This window comes from Anabrus simplex, chromosome 2 (assembly GCF_040414725.1).
Source record: "Anabrus simplex isolate iqAnaSimp1 chromosome 2, ASM4041472v1, whole genome shotgun sequence".
Taxonomy (NCBI): domain Eukaryota; kingdom Metazoa; phylum Arthropoda; class Insecta; order Orthoptera; family Tettigoniidae; genus Anabrus; species Anabrus simplex.
Window position 1 is genome coordinate 998,035,513 of NC_090266.1, and position 22,009 is coordinate 998,057,521.

Below are 22,009 nucleotides of genomic sequence, written 5' to 3' on the forward strand. Positions count from 1 at the left end.
GTTTGTAAGTATCTAAATCACACGATTGAAACACTTCTGTGCTAGGATATTTCTTAAAAAGCAGTTCATGTACCCAAACAAGGTTGGGTATTCTACAACATCAATAGTAAACTTATATTCTTGATACGGTAACCTTTCCTTACCTATATTCTACAACCGCTTCCCTACACGTCGTACACAAAACCTTGTGTCAAGTTCTGATTTCAAATCGGGGTTGTCAAATAGAGACAAAAATTCTTGCACTATTTGATCAACTTCTTTTAGTTAGCAAAAATGGTTATGCATTTGCTTCTTCTTCTTCTTCTTCTTCCCCATAACATCATCGTAATTAAGAAATGCTCTTCCAACACTGCCTCTTCCCCCATGCATTCTATTCCTTTTATTAAACATCTCAAACTCCTATTGTTAAGACTTAGCTACTAAAAAACCACATGGTACTGTTGCCTTACAGAAGTCAAAATGGTAGCTCAAAAGCGAAGTCAAAATGGTAGCTCAAAAGCCTAAGCACATGGACAAAGTGACGTCAACGCTCCCACCTTCAGGGTGACTTCCTAAGACAACAACGAACCTACGGTAACGCCCACAAATGCTTCTGTTGGCAAGCAACGTGATGTCAACGCTCCCGACCTGGGACAACAACGTGACGTCATCATACACACCCACACGTGACGTCACATTGCTTTAGGACAAGGTCATTGATCTAGGTCATGGCCCTCCTAGGGGCAGACCAATAATAATAATAAATAACTTTAATGTGTCTTCATTTGCTGTGTATTTTAAGGGACGTCAAAGTACCGGAATTCCACCCTAAATAGGGGTTTCTTAACATGCCAGTCCAACTACTGACACAGATCTATCACATTTAAATATTCTCAAAGAACAACCAACTACACTGGAGTTGTATCCTGCAACCTTGAATGTAGAAGAAAACACCAGCTACGCTGTGCAGTTGGACGGGTTGACGATGTTAGAGTAAAGAGATGATATATATACCCGCATCTATGTCTGTGATGCACAATAACGTCGAGGAAATGATGAGGCATTATGACCATTGTTAATAATGTCAATAATAATAATAATAATAATAATAATAATAATAATAATAATAATAATAATAATATTTATTCACTTATTTACTTAGTGTAACTCACAAATCAACAAGAGTTACCCAGAAAATGGTGTATAAATGCCTAGGATTCCGACGAAAACATGCTCAAAATAAATGGATAAACTGTTTGTAATTTATGAAATGTGTTTATGGTATGTCATGCCCATTCATGTTTAAGTAGAGAGCCCAAAAACTGTATTTTCACAGCTATTAAATCCTCATTTCAGGGAGAAACAAAGAATGCCAGCGCACTGATTGTTCGGCAGTGACAACAATCTGTGAAAGTGGTATGACAGCAGTAGAGATCACTACATCTGAAATGGATTGTTGCAAGAAAGTGATTTGTGGTAAGTGCCATGCTATTTAAATACTATTCTTGAAAAAATTCTCTTGAACGGCTTAAGGAGTTGCAATGATTCACAATGTACATGTCGAAGAATGACAAAATTTATGATTTCATCATTGTCGAAAAAATATGTTACTTATCAAATTGTATTCATTGAAGAATGACTCATCCTTAAATACATATAAATATATCATATAATAGAGAAAACATACGGAGACATTACATAATCAGTATATTTTACTCTCAGCAGTAGTATATTGTTAACAAAATATTACGAAGATGAACAAGAATCCATTCTTGAAGTTCTTTATAGTGTACAGAGCACAATATTTTACTCTATATTATGCGCTCTTCAGACCCCTCCTCCAAACGAGAGAAAAATAATTTCACTTTCTGATATAACTAGAATTCCTATTTCCAAACAGTTTCATTCAGAATGTGTTCTCGAAACTCATCTTTAAGATCTCACCAGTGCTGTATTTAGGCCGGTACCGCCATAAATAAATACATGTAGTTAGCACAACGGCAAAAACCTTTATGATTGGGCTAGAGTTATTAACTGTGTCGGCGCGACGTAAAGCCCCTAGCAAAAAAAATAGAGTTATTAAAACTACTAATTTGAGAAAATTGTATTTTTTTCCCCTTTGTTGAAATGTTTGTCCGTTGTTTGTTTTTCTTGAGAACTATGCCCAGTCACTTAGAAGTTCCTGATATGTGGTAAGTTAATTTTGCTGCTTGCCCTCGAATTGGCTAGTTTATACGTACCTTATGGTAGCGCCTCAAGAATTACGCTGCAGTAAATATCTTCTTTAAAATATAGGGAAGGCGCCGTGCTGTCAGGTTGTTGGAAGATGAATGGGCTTATCGCAATTGATAATGCAATCACGTGTGCCTAAATCTGACTCCTCCAAATATTGATATCTAACCACAAAATTTATTTAGCTTTGAACTGAAAATAAATATTCAAAAGTTAATTTAATCACTATAGTAAGAGATTTCATCGCTGATAATAAAGGAGTTTAGCCACTGGTGATTTTAAGTTCTAAAAAGGTTGGATAGTTGGTATGAACACAATAAGTGTAATAAACGCCACAAGAAAAGCTCAGTGCAAGCCCATCTAGAGCCTTCTTTTAGCATAATGATAAATAAATTGTGTAGTATCCACTAAAAAGAAATTCTACATACAGTACAAGATTTCATTGATCATCTCTTCGATGACCTCTGAAATGTGCTGAAAAAAGAGGAGGGACAACGTCATTTTCAGTCCTTTGTCGCATCCAGGTTAAGCCACTCACTGAAGATTTGATCGTGCAATTCAACCAAATTGCGGGGATGCTGATGTTGGCGTGTTACCCGCTGTTCCAATGTGTCCCACAGATTTTCAGTGGGGTTCATGTCGGGTGATTTTGCAGGCCAATCGGGATTTTATCGCGTGGGGAAGTGTTCATAAAACCAGTCACATACGTCCAGCCCAATGAACTTTGCTGTTATTGTTTTGAAAAATCGGCGAATCAACAGCACACTCATATTGCAGATGTTGACTAAAGCTTATAATGGTTTCTCGAGGGGTGACGAATTTTTAATCTGGTGAGTTTACGGTATATCATATACTTTCTTTACTTATTTATAGAGAGATTTATTTTGAAATGAATGTGATAAATGTATTAAGTCTATGCACGTATGTTTCTACAGTGCCTGCAGTCACCACACCAGCACCAGGGGAAACACCACCTCCATGCCCTAAGCCTAAGATACCTGAGTGTGGAAAAGACCAAGAACAGGTTTCCATCACAGCGGCTGATGGATGTCAGACGATAGTGTGCCGTAAGTTGAAGAAAATCATTTCATTTTCAATAAACAAAGTAATATTCATTAGAATATGACAAAATGAGGAAAGTTTTCTTCACTTTAATTCAATTCCATTCAATTTTTATTTATTATCAATTGAATTTTACAGTTGTCAGACAATGTCAAGCAGTGTCTTATATGCAACGAAACACATATATTCTAATTTATATACAAATGAAAACTGCACATCCTGATTTACAGTTTGTACGGCTAATCGTACTTTATGGAATACCGACACCTGTTAATTAAGTGCCTTTTGAAACATTTTACCGTTCAGATTGTTTATATCCTTAGGCAGTAACGTGCCCTTTACATATGGCCATGGTCCACCTGTTTTTGTGTGGTGGGAACTCATGTGGTAAGCATTCCTACTTCTTCTGATATAATACTGATTTCTTTACATTCCACTATTTTTGACGGTTTTCGGAGACACCGATGTGTGGGAATTTAGTCCCGCAGGAGTTATTTTACGTGCCAGTAAAGCTATGGACACGAGGCTGACGTATTTGAGCACCTCCAAATACCACCGGACTGAGCTAGGATCGAACCTACCAAGTTGAGGTCAGAAGGCAAGCGTATCAACCGTCTGAGCCACTCTGCTTGGATTTTGTGTTTTAAATTGTGGATTTTAGGGAAGAAAGTGTCATAATATTGTGAGTTGTGAAATAATGCTTGCAAGCACTTTAATTCGAAGTATGGATGATAATACTTACAGCTTTCTTTTGTAAAACACCGGGCGAGTTGGCCGTGCGGTTAGGGACGCGCAGCTGTGAGCCGACATCCGGGAGATAGTGGTTTTGAACCCCACTGTTGGCAGCCCTGAAGATGATTTTCCGTGGTTTCCTATGTTTACACCAGGTAAATACTGGGGATGTACCTTAATTAAGGCCACGGCCGCTTCCTTCCCACTCTCAGGCTTTTCCTGACCCATCGTCGCCATAAGACTTATCTGTGTCGGTGCGAGGCAAAGTAAATTCTAAAAAACAGAAAGTCGTTCAAATTATTCATTTGCCACACAACTCCAGACAACTATCCCATAGCTCAAGTGAGGGTATTTTACTCAATAGTATATTTTAGTAATAAATTTGTACCTACAATTTTTGATAGCCTACGTAATAAAAATAATCCAGACGTTAACATCTTAAAACTATGATTAACATGATTCTTCCAAAACATATGACAATATAGAACATTGCCAAAGAATTTAGTACAGTCCGTCATCTGAAGGTATGGACTATTTAGCTGAATACTTATATCATCATTCTAATCCCTTTTAAAATCAAAGCTAACCACATTATTTTTGCTAGGATTCATCGTAACAAAACTGGAAGTGAAAAATCTGTTGATATATTTTGAGGATGCATTATGATTTTATACCATTGATTCCATATTTTTCCCGCCAATTAATAACAAATGTGTCACCTGCATGGGATACAATGCTAGAGTTTACAAGTTCTGGCATTTCACTAACATACAGGAGATAGAGAAAAGGTCCCAAGATACAGTAGTATATCGTGGAATACAGCTATTTGTGATTTCAAAGGAAGATCTAACTTTTTTTACCTCGAAATGTATTTCATAATTTACTTCAACGCACTGCTTACGCTGTTGTAAGTAAGAAGTTAGCAGATGTACTGTGACACTGCGGACACTATAGTGTTCTAATGTATTTGAAATAGGTCATGGACTACACTATCAAAGTTTAAAAAAACTGAACTAGCAAGATAATGTTATTGTAATCAATGTTAATTAAAACCATTATGAGTAAAAGCTGCTAGAGCACTAAGATTTGTCAAAACTTTCCTGAATACATATGAAAAATTTGTAAGAAGAGAATGTTTCCCGGAAGTAAGTAACTTGTCCACCCATAATGTAACATAATACCGCACAATACATGTACGGTACTTAGCAATATGCAGTATTTCTATTGAACTCATGGACGAGATTACTGGTCAGGAGAAACGAGTTCATTCAATATGTATCTATATTATTCTATATTATTATTATTATTATTATTATTATTATTATTATTATTATTATTATTATTATTATTATTATTATTATTATTATTATTATTATTATTATTATTATTATTATTATTATTCTTTCTTTCTCGTTCTGTGAGCCTCCTTTCTTTCATCAGTCCACTTCTTGCCTGTTTTCAACTTTGGCCTTTCTTGGAACCTCTTGTATCCCTGGAGCTTTATGTGGAGAGGTGCACGTTTCTGGATGTCTTTGAGTGTGATTCCTATTTCTTGAAGGTCTTTTTCAACTTCGATAAACCAGGGTCCCTTGGTTTTCTTGTTAAGAAAGTAGGAAAAGATCCTATTGGTCTGTCTCTGTGTGCTCATGCGTGCTATATGGCCATAAAAATTAATCCTCCTTTTCCGAATCGTGTCCGTTATCCTCTCCATATGCTGGTACAGATCGCTGTTGTGTCGTCTCCTGTACTCATCATTTTCTTTGATTGGTCCAAGAATCTTTCTCAGGATTTTTCTTTCTTTAGCTTCCAGCTTCTCCATCAGACCTTTTCTGTTCATTGCAAGGCATTCTGCTGCGTACAGTGCTTCCGGGCGTACAACCGAACAATAATGCCTAAGCTTGGCGTTGATGGACACTGATCTTTTGTTGTAGACATTCCTAGTCAGCTGATATGCCACCTCCATCTTGTTGATTCTGCACATGATTGCTTCTTTCTCAGAGTTGTTAAGTACTATCCACTCGCCTAAGTACTTAAACTTTTCCACCTGCTTGATTTTTCCCTGTTCCACAATGAGCTCTCTGGGAGCTGGCTTGGTGTTGGTTATAAACTCTGTTTTTTGGAAAGAGATTTGGAGGCCAGCTTTTGCTGCTTGGATTCTCAGTTGGTTAATTTGTTTTTCAGCAGTATCTAGGGAATCAGAAAAGATCGCTAGGTCATCCGCAAAAGCTAGGCAGTCTATGATAAGATCATCTTTCTTATATCCTATTCTAAGGCCATTCTCAACCTCTTCCTTGCACATCTCCTTGCGCCATTCCCAAATGATTTTATCCAGAGCGCAGTTGAAGAGAACCGGTGATAGTCCATCCCCTTGCCTAACACCAGTCTTGATTTCAAAGACGTTCGAAATTTCTCCCCCGAATTTCACCCTGGACGTAGTGCTGGTTAAGGTCTGTTGAATGATAGCACTCGTTTTGTTGTCTAAGCCCATTTCCTTCAGAATGCGGAGGAGTGTGTGTCGATCTATGGAGTCGTAGGCTTTTTGGAATTCAACAAAAGTAATTACAAAATTCTTATTCCTGGATTTTAGGTACGACAGGACAGACTTAAGGTTCATGATCTGCTCTGCACAAGATCGTCCTTTTCTAAAGCCTCCTTGGTATTCACCCAACTGTGAATCAAGTTGCTCTTCTGCCCGAGTTTGAAGGGCTTTGGAGAGAATTTTGTATGTTACTGCGAGAAGGGAGATTCCGCGATAGTTGTTTACTTCTGTTTTGTCACCTTTCTTATGTAGGGGATGAATCAGGGCTGCTGTCCAATCATTTGGGATCTTCTCTGTTTCCCAGATCTCGCGAATGATCTCAGTTAGTTTATCGATCGCCTTTTCACCTGCAGCCTTCCAGAGTTCAGCAATTATCGCATCTTCTCCAGGTGCTTTGTTGTTCTTTAATGATGTAATTATCTGTTTGATTTCCTCTTTTGTGGGGGGAGAAGAGTCTGGGTTGGGATGTCTGGATTCTTCAAAGGTGAATTCTGATTCTGGTTCTTCGCAGTTAAGAAGAGATTCAAAATATTTAGCCAAGATTTGGCAGTTATCCTTGTCGTTGTAGGCAACTTTTCCATTGTGATCTCGGAAATGTAGACTTGGTGAGGTTGTGTTTGAAGGTTCTATAGAAATCCCTAGTATTATTCTTATTGAAGTCCTGCTCGATCTGTGTCAGTTGGTTTTTGTCAAATGCGCGCTTTACTTGGCGGATCACTTTCGCTGCATGTTTCCCAGCCTCCAGAAAGTCTTCATATCTTTCTGGATTCTTCAGGGAATTCCATCTTTGCCAAGCGATTTGTCTTTGTGTTATGGCTTCATCACATTCTTGAGTCCACCACGGATGCTTCTTTGGTTTCTTTAGCAATACTGTCTCCTCAGCCGTTTCAACAATGGCATTTTTCAGTTGTTCCCAATTTTCTGTGTCCAAAGACTGAAGTTTCTGAGTGAATTTTTCGCTGGTTTTCAGCTTTTCTGTATCAAATTCGCTAGTTTTCTTTATCTTAACTCTTTTGGTGTTTCTTGGATGAAGCTTAATTTTGATCTTGGATAGATAGTGGTCTGAGTCAAGGTTAGCACTTCTCAGGACTTTAACATTTTGGATCTCTTGTGTTGCTTTTCGTGCAATGGCAACATGATCTATTTGAATTTCTCCCAAGTGAGGATTTGGTGATATCCATGTCTTTTGTTTTCTTGGTAGATGTTTGAAGGCTGTTGACTTAAGAACAAGATTGAATGCCTTACAAAGCTCTAAAAGCCTTTCCCCATTTCGGTTGGTTCGTCTGTGGGCTGGATAGTTTCCAACGATATTTTGGAATTTCCTTTCTTTGCCAATCTGGGCATTGAAGTCTCCAAGCAAAATGATTGTGTGTTTGTCAGGAATTTTTTATATAACATCTTCCAGGTCCTCCCAGAATTTGTCTGTTCCTTCTGGGTCTTTCTTGTTTGCCTGGTTGATTGGCGCATGTACGTTCACAAGCGTGTGTACATTGTTCATACTCCGAAAGCTAAGCATCGAGACCCTGCTGTTAGGAGAGCTGAAATCGGTGACTGAATCAATAATTTTCCTGCTGACAATAAATCCTGTGCCAAGGTGTGGAACAGTTTTCATCACACGTTTGCCAGTTTTCCCTTTGAAGATTCTATAACCTTGTGATTCAAACGCATGTTCATCAGTAAACCTTGACTCTTGAATTGCTGTAATTAGGATTTCATGATGGGAGAGGACATCCGTAAGATGTTTGAGTTTACCAACTTTCAAGAGGGAGTTGGCATTGAAGGTAGCAAAAAAATTTCGGTGTTTGTGGCTGATTTTGTTCCTAGGAGTCTCTGATACCTCCTTGCATGTAGGTGCAGGCTCCCCAGAATCCGAAGGCCTGCTTGCGTCACTCAAGGCGACGGTGGATTGGTTACCACCTGGGGTACAATTTCCTGTTGAATTTTCCTCCATGCTTTGCAGTTGAAAACTTGTAGTTTGGGGTCGGTGTAGTTTTACATCGACCAAGTTACTTCCAAGGTTGTAAGCCTTGGAGAGAGCCTGATGTTCGACTCGGGATGGCATTTCCTCCATACCCCATGCTTCGGTTCTCCCGCCGGTATTCGTCGGGTGGCTGATTGCAGTGGTTTGGGCCATCATATCATAGACCGGTTAGATGCAACTCTCCATGCCCCCTATTCTGTGCGAACCTTCTCATTTCTATGCAGCTACTATATCCTACATCTACTCTAATATTTTTGTCGTATTCATACCTTGGTCTACCCCTACCGTTTCTACCGCCTACACTCCCCACCAAGACTAACAGAACAAGACCTGGATGTCTTAAGATGTCTCCTATCATTCGGTCTCTTCTCGGGTCAAATTTCACCAAATCGATCTCCTCTCACCAATTCGATTCAGTACCGCTTCATTTGTGATTCGAGCTACTCATCTCACCTTCAGCATTCTTCTGTAACACGACATTTCAGAAGATTCTATTCTTTCTTTCTGAGCTGTTATCGTCCATGTTTCACTTCCATACAATGCCACGTTCCAGAAGAAATTCTTCAAAAATCTTTCTAATTCCTATACCAATGTTCGAAGTGAACAACAATCTTTTCTTAAGAAAATCATTCCTTGCTTGTGTTATCATTAGTTGTTCTGTTACCCAAGTAGCAATATTCATCTACTTCTTTTAAGACTTCATTTCCTAATCTAATATTTCCTGCATCAGCAGACTTCATTTGACTGCACTTCATTGCCTTTGTTGTGCATTTATTCATTTTCATCTTGAACTCCTTCTCTGAGTCTGTGTCCACACCTTTCATCAATTTCTCCAGATCTTCTGCAGATTCAGATAGAATAACAGGATAATCCGCAAATCTCCGAGTTCTCCGGAAACCGTAAAATTAGTTACTGGGACGTAAAGCCAATAACATTATTATTATTAATTCTCAGAGTTTTGATTTCATCTGCTTGGATTGCGATTCATATTCCAAATTCCTCCTTTATTTCCTTTATTTCCTGTTCTATGTATACATTGGAAAGGAGAGGGGGCAAATTGCAGTCTTGCCTCACTCCTTCCTGGATTGTTGCTGCTTTGCCATACACTTCTATTCTTATCACTGCCGGCTGATTTTTATACAGATTGTCGATAATTAATATTTCGCGGTATCTGATCCTGGCTATCTTCAGAATCTCAAATAGCTTGGTCGAATGAACCTTATCGAATGCCTTTTTAGATGTATGAACGCCGTGTACGTAGGCTTGTCTTTCTTAATTCGATACTCTATGATTAGACGTTAAGTCAGGATTGCTTCACGTGTTCCTACATTTTGATCTCCCAACTCAGCTTCAAATTTTCTTTCCATTCTTCTGTAAATAATACATATTAAAATTTTGAAAAGTGTGAGATAGTAAAGTAATGGTACGGTAGTTTTCACACTTATCAGCGCCTGATTTCTCGGGAATATGTAAAACAAGTTTCTGTCTAAAATCGGATGGCACTTCTTACACACCAAATGGAATAACCTCCCCATGCTGGTTTCTTCTAAGGCGGTCAGTAATTCTGAGGGCATGCATCAATTCCAGATACCTTGTTTATATTTAGGACTCTCAAGGCACTGTACAATTCTGACCTCAAAATTGCCATTTCACCAGTATAAACAGTTTCTTCTTATCATCTACTTCTTTCCCTTGATACAATAGTTTAATATGGTCCTTCCTTCTTTCTGCCTTGTCTTCTTTCCCAGAAAGTTGCTCTCCATCTGAGCTCTTAATATTCTTACCCCTAGTTTTCCTTTCTCCGAAGGTTTCCGTGATTATCATCTATGAAGTATCTACAACCATACAACCTTCAACATCCTTGCACTTCTCTTTCAGCCATTCCTCTTTAGCTGACCTGCACTTTCTATTTACTTCATTCTTTAATCACCTGTATTATTTTCTGCGCTCCTCATTTTTTGCATTCTTGTATTTTCGCCATTCATAAATTATTTCTAATATCTCCCGAGTTATTCACTGATTCTTACTTAATCTTACCTTTCTTCCTAGCCTTTCTGCAGCAGCTCTACTGATCTCATTCTGGACTGTCCACTCTTCATCTATTGTGTTTCATTCAGCCTTTTCATTTAGTCATTGTGCAACATGTTACTTGAAACAATCTATCACACTCTTTTCTTTCAACTTATCTGGGTCCCATCTTCTTGCATTCATTTCTTTAAGTTTTTTTAACTTCAGAAGGCATCTTATGACCACCAAGTTGTGGTCAGAGCCTACATCTGCTCCTGGTAACATCGTGTTATCCAACACCTGTTTTCTGAATCTGTGCCTAATCTTAATGAAGTCTGTTTGATACCTTCCTGTGCCTTCGGGTCTTGTCCAAGTGGACGTTTGTGATGTTCGAACCAAGATTTAGCAAGGACTAAATTACGATTTGTTGAATTCAACTAGCCGACTTCCTCTTTAATTCCTTCGTCGAAGTCCGAATTCTCCTACTGCAATACCTCACCTTCCTTGGCCTACCACTGCAATTCCAGTTTCCCATCACAATTAGACTCTCATCCTCTTTTACATATTGTATTAAATCTTCCACTTCTTTATATATTTTTTCCATTTCTACATCATCTGCTGAACTAGTAGGCATATAGACCTGCGCAATTGTGGTGGGCATTGGCTTGATGTCTATCTTGACGACAATAATTCGTTCACCATGCTGGTTATACTAGTTTACCGCTGCCTTATTCTCTTATTAATTATTAAACCAACTCACGCATTTCCCCTGTTTGATTTTGTGTTGATATTTCTGTAGTTGTCTGACCAAAAATCCTGCTCTTTCAGCCAACGTGCTTTACTTATACCAACTACATCTAATTTTAGTCTATCCATTTTCCTCTTCAGATTCTCTAACCTACTACAACAATTCAAACTCCTAACATTCCACGTCCCGACTCGCAAAATGTCAGTATTCAGCTTGCTGATGATTGCCCCCTCCTGTGTAGTCCCTGCACGGAGATCCGAATGGGGGACTATTTTACCTCCGGAATATTTTACACGGGAGGAAGCCATCATCAGTACATCATTCATACAGAGAGAACTGCATGTCCTGGGGAGTTAATTACGGCTGTATTTCCCCATTGCTTTCAGCCGTGTAACAGTACCAACGGAGCTAAGCCATGTGAACTATTATTACAAGGCCATATCAGTCAATTGTACAGACTGCTGCCCTTGCAACTACCGAAAGATTGGTACCTCCCTTTTAATGAACCATTCGCTAGTTTGGTCTCTCGACAGATACCCATCAGAAATGGTTGCATCTGCGGCTCGTGCCTCCCCACCGCGGCAAAGTCACATGGTTCACAGGGGAGGTTTTTTATTATTATTATTATTATTAGTAGTAGTAGTAGTAGTAGTAGTAAGAGGAGGAGGGGTCAATGACCTTCGATCTTAGGCCCCTTAAAACAGCAAGCATCATCATCATCATCAGTAGTAGTAGTAGGAGGAGGAGGAGTATGTCCGGCTCTGAGGCAGAGTAGTCAGTACTTAGGTTGCCGGTTTCGATTCCTGGCAGTATCGGGGAATTTTAATCCTAAACGGTTAAATCCTTTGTTTCGGAGACTGGGTTTCTGCGTTGTCTCCAACATTCCTGCAACTACAAATAACACAATCTTCCACCACAACAACTAGCAGTTTCCTATATAGGGTAGACGCTGCCTACCACAGTCAGAGTGTCTGCATTACGAGGGATACACCAGGCCATCAGAAGCCACACGAAATTTTATTATTATTATTATTATTATTATTATTATTATTATTATTATTATTATCATTATTATTCATGTTCATCAACATTCGTCGTACGTACTGGCAGCGTCCCGCCTTCCCAGTGATTTAGCGGTAGCGTGCCTGCCTCTTGCTCGGAGGCCCCGGGTTCGATTCCCGGCCAGGTCAGGGATTTTTCTCTCAACCTGAGGGTCCACTTAGCCTACGTGATTAGAATTGAGGAGCTATCTGACGGCGAGATGATGGCCCCGGTCTCGAAAGCCCAGAATAACGGCCGAAAGGATGCGTCGTGCTGACCACACCACCCCTCGTAATCTGCAGGCCTTCGGGCTGAGCAGCGGTCGCTGGGCAGGCCAAGGCCCTTTCAAGGGCGTTAAGTGCTGTGGGGTTTGGGGATTTGGTGTCTACCTCTTACCTTGAGACCCCGAATTCGATTCTCTGCCAAGTTAGGAACTTTTACTTGCACCTGACGGCTAATTCGGGGTCACTCTATCCACATGAGAACAGCTGACGTGCTATCTGGCGGTGAGTTAGGGGTCCTGGTCTAGAAAGTCATGAATAATGGTTGATAAAATTCGTCGCGCTGACCACGGTTACTAGGTAATTCGTAGGCCTTCGTGCTGAGCAGTGTTCGCTTGGTAGACCAAAGCCCTTTTGTACTGCAGTATCATGGGGTTTAATGGTAGTGTCCACGATGTGGTTCCGTTATCTTAGTTTCATTTGGATCTGGATTTTATTATCTAGATATTGTCGGGTTGTAGATTTATTCTTTTATGTCGTACCGACAATATAATCTGGTATGCCGACCTGTCGGAAGTGCTAGACACGTCAGACCACGCTGTACGTAATCGAGGGTTTTCTAGAGGTTCAGGAAAGCGAAACGAAGCGTTTTCATCTTCTGACACTTCGTAGCTAGGAACCGTCTAGCACTGATTGCATCAAACGTGCTGCATTTCTTATAAATCCAAATTATTATTATTAGTAGTAGTAGTAGTATTAGTTGTAGGCCTATTATTATTATTATTATTATTATTATTATTATTATTATTATTATTATTATTATTATTATTATTATTATTATTATTATTATTAAGGATATGTATACAATGAGTAATGGCTAAATACTAATTTCAGCCAAATAAGAGCATATAAGAGAACATTTTAGTTATTATTTCCATAATGAAGATAATAACTGAGCGAGTGGTTCACGTCGCGTAGCTGTGAGAATGTGTGTTCAAATCCCACCGTCGGCAGACCTAAAGATGGTTTACCGCAGTTTTCTATCTTCACGTCAGATGAATGCTGGGGCTGTACCTTAATTAAGGCCATGGCCACTACCTTCCCAGTCCTACACTTTTCCCATCCCTGCACTGGAGGCATTAATAACCTACACCGATGACCTTCAGTAAATGATGATGTTATTCATCAAGCCGAGCAGTCACTCACCTTCTGCAGTTGAGCAAGACAATGGAAATTACTCATAACACTGGTAACAAGTTATCGTGATGTTGCTTGTTGTTTAAAGGGGCCTAACATCTAGGTCATCGGCCCCCAACATGTTGTCTGGGATGTTTTCGACTCCAGAGTTTTCTGCCAAGTCCCTTAACCCTTGTATTGCAGCAGCTTCTTCTTACTTCATTTCCCAGTGTGATGAATTTTATTTTTATAGTTTTACAATTTGTCTTACGTCGTACCTACACGACGGTGGGTTAGGAAAGGGTTAGGAGTGGGAAGGAAGCGAACGTGCCCTTAATTAAGGTACAGACCCAGCGTTTGCCTGGTGTGAAAATGGGAAACCACGGAAAACCATCTTCAAGACTGCCGGCAGTGGGGTTCGAACCCACTAACTCCCGAATGCAAGCTGATAGCTATGTGACCAAAATCGAGTGGACACTTACTCAGTACTGTGATGCACGTCTCCTTTACTGCTTTTAGTAAGATATAGCACTTCGCTATCTCTTAACGGCTGATCACTTTCAGAGTTTGAATTATCACAAAATCTGGATTTAATTCTGCATGCAATACTCTGAATGAATTGAAAATAACTTTGGGCAGTGTTCAAGTATGACGTTTTGGAATACACCATCCTTTGCAGTATTCAAGGCAAACTGCGTGTGTTCATTTCGTTCAACATTTCCGAACACCCGTATGTCTCTTTTTATTAGGTAATGAAGATCTTGACGGCGTTATCTGTCGTGACTAATTCTGTCGATAGTACAGCAAGTTCATGGAAAACGTCATACATCAGTCGAAAGTCTAGAAGAAATGCTGGACTCAGAAGAATTTTTCACAAACCACGAAACATTTTCTTCGGGTTTGTAGATAATTTCCTCTCGTGCAGTGAAATCGAAGAAGGACGGTGATGTGCTCCAATTGCTGTCAACTCAGCCTTCACAATTTTCCGTGCACCTGCCACGTATAGCACACCTAGGTCATGAAAGTTTCTTGCAATGCACGAGAATTCTTAGTAGATCAATAGTACAAACTCTTCTAAACCTTGTTTGCAAAGACGTTCAATGATCATTTGCCCTGACAGCTTCAGACAGTGACAGCTTTAGCCACTGCTTTAGACAATATCATGAAAACAGATGCAAGTATCGATGTTTCAACTTTGTTACATCTCCAGAACATTTGGCAAGCACTACACTGGCACAAGAGCAACATAAGGGTGGTAACCATAGCTTGTATGAATCGATAGGCTGAATCTCCTTATATTTATTGAAATAAATAGTTCTTGTATTATTAAACAGATGGCGATCAACTTCTGATGTTAAAATTCACCGAAGGAATGGTAAACTTAAAAAGACATCAAAGCCGAAGGTATACGCAAGAAATCATAAGGTATACTGTAATGAGTGGAGTTCAGCACAGGGCATGCAGTGTATACCGTGTATACCCTCGGTCACATCACTGTCTACAAGGTGTACAACTTTGCTTCCACCGTTTTGTCCCCAACATTGGAGGCTTTAATGAAACAGATTATTTACACATGTATCATTCAAAGTACTGTCCATCGCTGGCCACGACTTTCTCCCATCTTTCGGGCAGTGTTCGAATCCCGTGTCGAAAAAATTGTTCATCTTTTGAAGCGATCCAAGAATCAACCCAATTTGTGACTTCTTCATGAGATCGGAAGTGTCGGTCAGGTAGGCCATGTGCCATTGATCGAAACAGCTGATAATCAGAGGGAGCAATGTCTGGAAAATACGGCGGGTGGGGTAGGACGTCCCTTTTTAACATTACCAGGTATGTTTTGACCTCCTTTGCAACGTTGGGTCGAGCGTTGTCGTGTTGCAAAATCACTTCATCGCGCCTCTCGCCGTATTGCGGCCGTTTGTCTTTCAATACTCTGCTCAAACGCATTAATTGCGTTCGATAACGAGCACCTGTGATTGTTTCACCGGGTTTTAACACCTCATAGTACACGACGCCAAGCTGGTCCCACCAAATACAGAGCATGATCTAGAAGCCGTGAATATTCGGTTTTGCCGTCGACGTTGAAGCATGGCCGGGATATCCCCAGGATATTTTGCGTTTAGGGTTATCGTAATGAACCCATTTTTCGTCCCCATTCAACGTCTCTTGGTTTCAGCTCATACGGGACCCAAGTTCCTTCTTTCTGAATCATGCCCATGGCCTTGAGACGTTTTGAATTGGCTTGCTGTGTCACTCCCACTGATCGTGCCAATTCTTCTTGAGTTCGATGCGAGTCTTCACTCAGCAACGTCTCCAATTCTGCATCTTCGAAAACTTTCTCTCTTCCACCACTATGCCGGTCTTCGACGTTAAAATCACCGTTCTTGAAGCGTTGAAACCACTCACGACACATTCTTCCACTAACAGCTTCCTCACCATACGTACGTGAGAGCATTCGATGAGACTCAGCCGCTGTTTTCTTCATATTGAAACAAAAGAGTAATACCTCCCGCAAATGCCGAGAATTTGGCTCGTACACTGCCATGCTCAATCGAGAACAACTTTATGATGCAGACACACATCGACTAAGTTTGAATGGGGTTATGTTGACCGCGGTCCAAGCTACAGTGACTCTATATGTACAGTGTGGCCAACGAGTGCTTCATTCTGATTGACTCCGCCATGTTTTAGCCAAATGTCCCGTCAGCTGATTTAAACGTATGTATTCAGCACAGGGTAAGATCACACTTTATGCAATTTCAGCGAAGTACAGGCTACCTGTTTTAACCTTAATACACTGAAAATATGTTCTTATTAAACACGGAAGGTTATTTAGTATTATTAGTTAAGAAATGTGTGTGAATTTTCGTATTTCTGAGGTCTGAGTTTTGAAGAAAATCACGCCAGGCTGTTATGCTTATGGTTGCAGAAACAAATCAGGAAAGGTTTTTAAAGTGAAATTAGGCAATTGCTTGTTTTCATCACGTTATAAGACGCTCCCAATAACGAGTAGATTTGTTTCGTGCATTATAATGGTAACAATTATAACAAAATGGGTTAGTAATTTTATAGAGGTCAACAGTAAATGTCAGATTTTTCCGTTAATATTCGCCGTATCGAAAACCTGTACATAAGGAAAGTTGTTTAGAATATAATTTCCGATATTTTACGTTTTATGCAATTTTACCGTGTAAGGAAAATAACAGTGATTTTCACGATTATATTATTTTTCACAAATTTTCAAGTATCCCCGAAAATATCTGTTTTATCTCAAACAAAACTTACAGGAAAGGTCACCCCTGATCATTCACTGTATGTCTCATTCATTTTCACCGTATGAGGTATTATGATTGATATATTCTCGAATTCAAGCTTTTATGGCTATTCATCTATTAAAGGGCGTGGTTATAAGTGCCGCCTAGCATCAAGCTGAGTTTTCCCATACATTATAATAATAATAACAGAGTGTCAGAGTGTCCCGGTTCGATTCCCGGCCGGGTGGGGTATTTTAATAGCTCGGGCTTGGGGACTGGGTGTTTGCATTTGTCCCAACACTCTCCTCTTCATACTCAGACAACATACCACACCACAAATCACCGCAGAAACACGCAGTAGTGATTACATCCCTCCATATAGGATTTGCGTCAGGAATAGCATCCGGCCGTTAAACAGGACCAAATCCACATGTATGACGCAGTTCTCCGACACAACCCCACAGTTCTGGGAAGAGCGATAGAAAAAGAATAAGGTAATGATAACAGTTATAACAATGTATTAGCAAAACCGATAGTAGCAAATAGAATATTTAAAATACAGCGGATATCTACCAGTACTAACCGAACCGGGGCACAGAATTAGTCGCACATCACGGAAATCGAATAGCGGGTGGTCGTAAATTGAGTCTCGAATACAAGTACACTGGAACCAGGAAAATTGCCTGTTTTCACCGAGCAACAAATAGTGTTATCTCAAACGATAGGCCTGTTGTGAAGTGATACTAATATGTAATTCCTAGTTGCGGGGATCAAACCGCAGCCATCATTAAAGGAGCACTGTACACAACCCGGGGACCATGGCAGTTGCTTGTTTTCGGCACTAAAGAGTAGCAGGTTTTCGCTATTATTTCTATTAGTACCACGAGTAAAATGGTACAGTATACAGTGGCTCAAAAAAGTATTGGTCTGTCGAGATATGCTACATGTGAGGACGGGGAATCGAAGGGAATGATGATCAAAATTGGCATATACTAGAATCCTTTATTACTTATCATCTTGTGTAACATGTACATTGTAAGAAGAACATAATTCTTCCATATCCATATAACTAAAACACCATAACTAAAAACAACCACTCTCACTTGCCACCAAAAAAGTATTGGTCTGAATTAACATAACACAGTTTCTTGATCCTTCGTGAACGTTTCAGTGCTTTATAGGCCCTCCTTTCCTCTTTCTAATCTCAGCTAACCTATTTGGCATCGATCGTACCAAGGTTTCCGTAGTTTCCTTTGGTATGTTATTCCATTCGGTGAGTAAGGCTTATTTCAGGTCAGCTTTGTTTGATATTGCATGTTTTCTGGGGTTTTGCTGCAAAGAGTGCCACAAATTCTAGACGGGGTTGATGTTGAGAGATTGTGGTGGAGTTTCCATCCAACGCGGTGTATTATATAACAGCCATAGCTTCGTGTTCAGGGCTGTGTGTTTGGGGTGGTTATCTTACTTAAACGTACACTTTGCTAAGAGTCCCAATTTTTGTTCACTTGATGGAAGATGTGTCTTCAGAATGTTAGTGGATGTTTTGTGATCCATAGTCCCTTCAATAAAGGTTAATACACCTGCACCACTCGCACTCATTCAACCCCACGCCATCAGGGAACCCCCTCCATGTTTCACAGTGGGTGTCATGTTCTTCCCTTCAAGTTCAGAATGCGTCTTCCTCTACACAGCCACCCGTCTGTCTGATCTGAAGAGGGTAAATTTACTCTCATCTGTGAAAACGACTGTTTTCCAATCCTCATAGCTGCCATTTCTGTGCTCTTTAGCGTACGTAAGTCGCTTCTTCCTGTTAGCCGTACTGATGTACGGCTTTCTTTGGGCTGTTCTGCCCTCATATCCTCTTTTGCGTAGCACATTTTGGATGGTTTCAGATGACACTTGCACTCCTACATCCTGTTGTAACGCAGCTGCTATCTTCGGCGCACTTAGCTAAGGATTTTGGGCCACTGTACACACAATTTGCCGTTTTGTCTTGTACCGATAACTTTGAGAGGCGGCCACTTCTTGGTCTATTTTCTATTGTCTTTGTTCTTTTGTACTTGTACAAAATATTTCTAACAGTTGTAACAGCTCTTCCAATAATTTCACTTATGACTTTGAAAATTTTACTTTTTGGAACAGTCACACTACAATCCTCCTTTCTTCCAAGGTTGTTTCTTTCATTTTCCCTCCCATTGCTAGCTGAACACAGAAACAGTGCTGAATATTACCTTCCAGTATGTCAGCAGAGACACAATGAGCCCGAGTTGCGGCAGACAGCACTGTCACGATGATATTGTTTATTAGACCAATACTTTTTTGGCGTGTAATGACGCACGCCGGTGTATTACTGGTCCGTTTGCAAACAGCGTGAATCTCCTTGGCTCCATATTCAACCTATTGATGTACTTGACTGTCCTACATATCCACATACGTGTAATTCCAATATATGGACAATTATTTGTCCTATACTGTTCCGTTCGTACCACGGCTATGGGCAGACCAATACTTTCTTGAGCCACTGTATTATGTTAACTTATATTACGTTAACATAAATATGGAGCTAGGTAATACAATTTTGACTACCCATCAGTTAACTAGTCATATTATTTTCTATCTTCTGCGTGTGTTCAGATTATATACATACCGATAAGTCATATATAAAAAGTATATTTCTATGTATAGTTTTATGATACTGCGTTGTATATTCTGAATGTAAAACCATCTAACCTGATATATGGTAATGTTATATTTTTTAAAAAATTTTAATGACCGGGCGAGTTGGCCGTGCGGTTAGGGAGGCGCAATGTGAACTTACATCCGGGAGATAGTGGGTTCGAACCCCACTGTCGGCAGCCATGAAGATGGTTTTCCGTGGTTTTCCATTTTCACACCAGGCAAATGCTGGGGCTGTACCTTAATTAAGGCCACGGCCACTTCCTTCCCATTTCTAGGACTTTTCTGTCCCATCGTCGCCATAAGACCTATCTGTGTCGGTGCGACGTAAAGCAAATAGAAAAAAAATATATGTAGGATAACTTTACAGTCATCACGTACATTATTCAAGAAAATGACTATACTATTTTATGCCACATGTATTATAATATAAATGTTTTGATAGGCCTAGCTACCAACACAGAATTTCTAACCTCTTCAATAATAATGACTTGTAGGCCTATACCACGTATGACTAAATTTTGAAGTCTTACGTCAGGTAGCCAGACTCTGGATATAACAAATACTGATAGGCCTATATACATACCTAGTCTATTCTTTATTGAAATACTAATAGTATCACTCTCCTTCACCTATCAGCTCATAAAGTACTTGGCTAAAACATGGCGGCTGGACTGGCCTTGGCCACACTGTACATATAGAGTCACTCTAGTCCAAGCTAACTGCCTGACGTCTGCGATCTGTTTCGTTCGACCGCTACGTACCGTTGTCGCCATCCATCGGCAAACGGCGGAAGCAATGTTGTGCACCTTGTATAATGAAATTGTATGCATGTACTTCATTCATGCATAGTTTTGAGTGTACAATGAGAGTACATATTCGCAAGCCAAATATTTTCATTAAAAATTATCCGGCTCATTGGCTGAATGATCAGCGAGGTCACCTTAGGTTCAGAGGGCCCCGGATTCGATTCCCAATCGGGTTGCAGATTGTAACCTTAAATGGTTACTTCCCCTGGCTCGGGGACCGGGTATTTTTACTGTCTCCAACATTCTTGCAACTCGCACACCACACAAACATTATCCTACAATACAAGAAAACGCAATTCCCATACACGGCAGATGACGCCCACCCTCTTTGGAGGGTCTGCTATGCAAGGGTAGCACCAGGCGAACCAATCATGACCTCGAACACTCCCGGCAGTAAAACCCTAATAAATAAATTAAAAATTAGCACTTGCTTAATATTGAGAGTTAGTTTGAGTGTCGGTTACCTCATCAAGTGCTCTTTAGCCAATCGCACAAAGCTAGCAACCCAGATGCTGAATGTACCTAACATCGATTAATTTTTGGTACCGTACATTTTCATTCCAACGTTCAAAATCTGCAAGCTTATTGAGGGCAAATTGCTTCACTATAAAGGGATAGGCCTAATCCTGAGGTGCAGAATGTGTTTTTGGAATATATCGTACCAAAGTAGCTATTATTTCATGTTTCCATGATGTCTTCCAATCATGCCTTGCAACGAAACTCAGAATTACCTCAGAAATAAAATGAGTCAAAGTTATCCTACTTCTCATCTGTAACTCGATTATCAAAATAGTATCATTGATCTTCTTATTAATTTGTTTACAGAATGTCTCCCGTGCAACGAGACAGAGGAAATAGGTACACCTGACCTTGAAGTAGATCAGCTACCGACACCAGAACCTGGACTGGTTCAAATTCTAGTCTCGGGATGCTGTAGCCACTATGAGTGGGTATGCAATCCTAAAGAATGTCCAGAACCATACGAATGCACTTCCCCACTTGAACCGATAAAGTCTCCTGCTGCAGAAGGAAAATGTTGCCCTACCTACTCTTGTGGTAAGTTAAAAATCTTCAAATAATTACTTCTGTTATTAAGATGTTCACTAACACATTATATAACTGAACAGTCAATATGAATATAAGTTTATTTTCGTAAGTCAATAAGCCTTTTGTATGCTTTTAACTTTTAACAATGTTTTCTACGTGAATAATGTCAATAATCTAGTAACTGAGCAATGGATATTTAGACTGACGAATATATCCAAAGGCCAAGCAAGACTACATGTGGACGAATAATGACAAATAAGAAAATCTGTTTAGGCCTACGTACCTTGTTGCTATAATAGAACTGAAACAAATCTCAGGAGGAAATATTTCTCCAACATTTAGGCTCATTTAATCAATCAATCAATCAATCAGTCAATCGTTAATCATAATTGATCTACATTTAGGGTTGTCGCCCATGTGACAGATTCCCCATAACTTGTTTACCTAGAATTATCTTAAATTATTTCAAAGAACTTCAAAATATTAATGGAACATTTTCCTTGAA

The 22,009-nt window shown here is 39.8% G+C and overlaps 1 protein-coding gene across 1 annotated transcript in view; it reads left to right on the forward strand.

Annotated features, from left to right (window-relative positions):
- Hml (Hemolectin) overlaps positions 1-22,009 on the forward strand; it is a 586,263-nt gene that overhangs the window by 370,606 nt on the left and 193,648 nt on the right. The window contains exons 66-68 of the mRNA XM_068226073.1: positions 1,336-1,455; positions 3,147-3,278; positions 21,283-21,513. Coding sequence (XP_068082174.1) covers positions 1,336-1,455; positions 3,147-3,278; positions 21,283-21,513 — 483 coding nt within the window. The remainder of the gene's footprint in view (positions 1-1,335; positions 1,456-3,146; positions 3,279-21,282; positions 21,514-22,009) is intronic.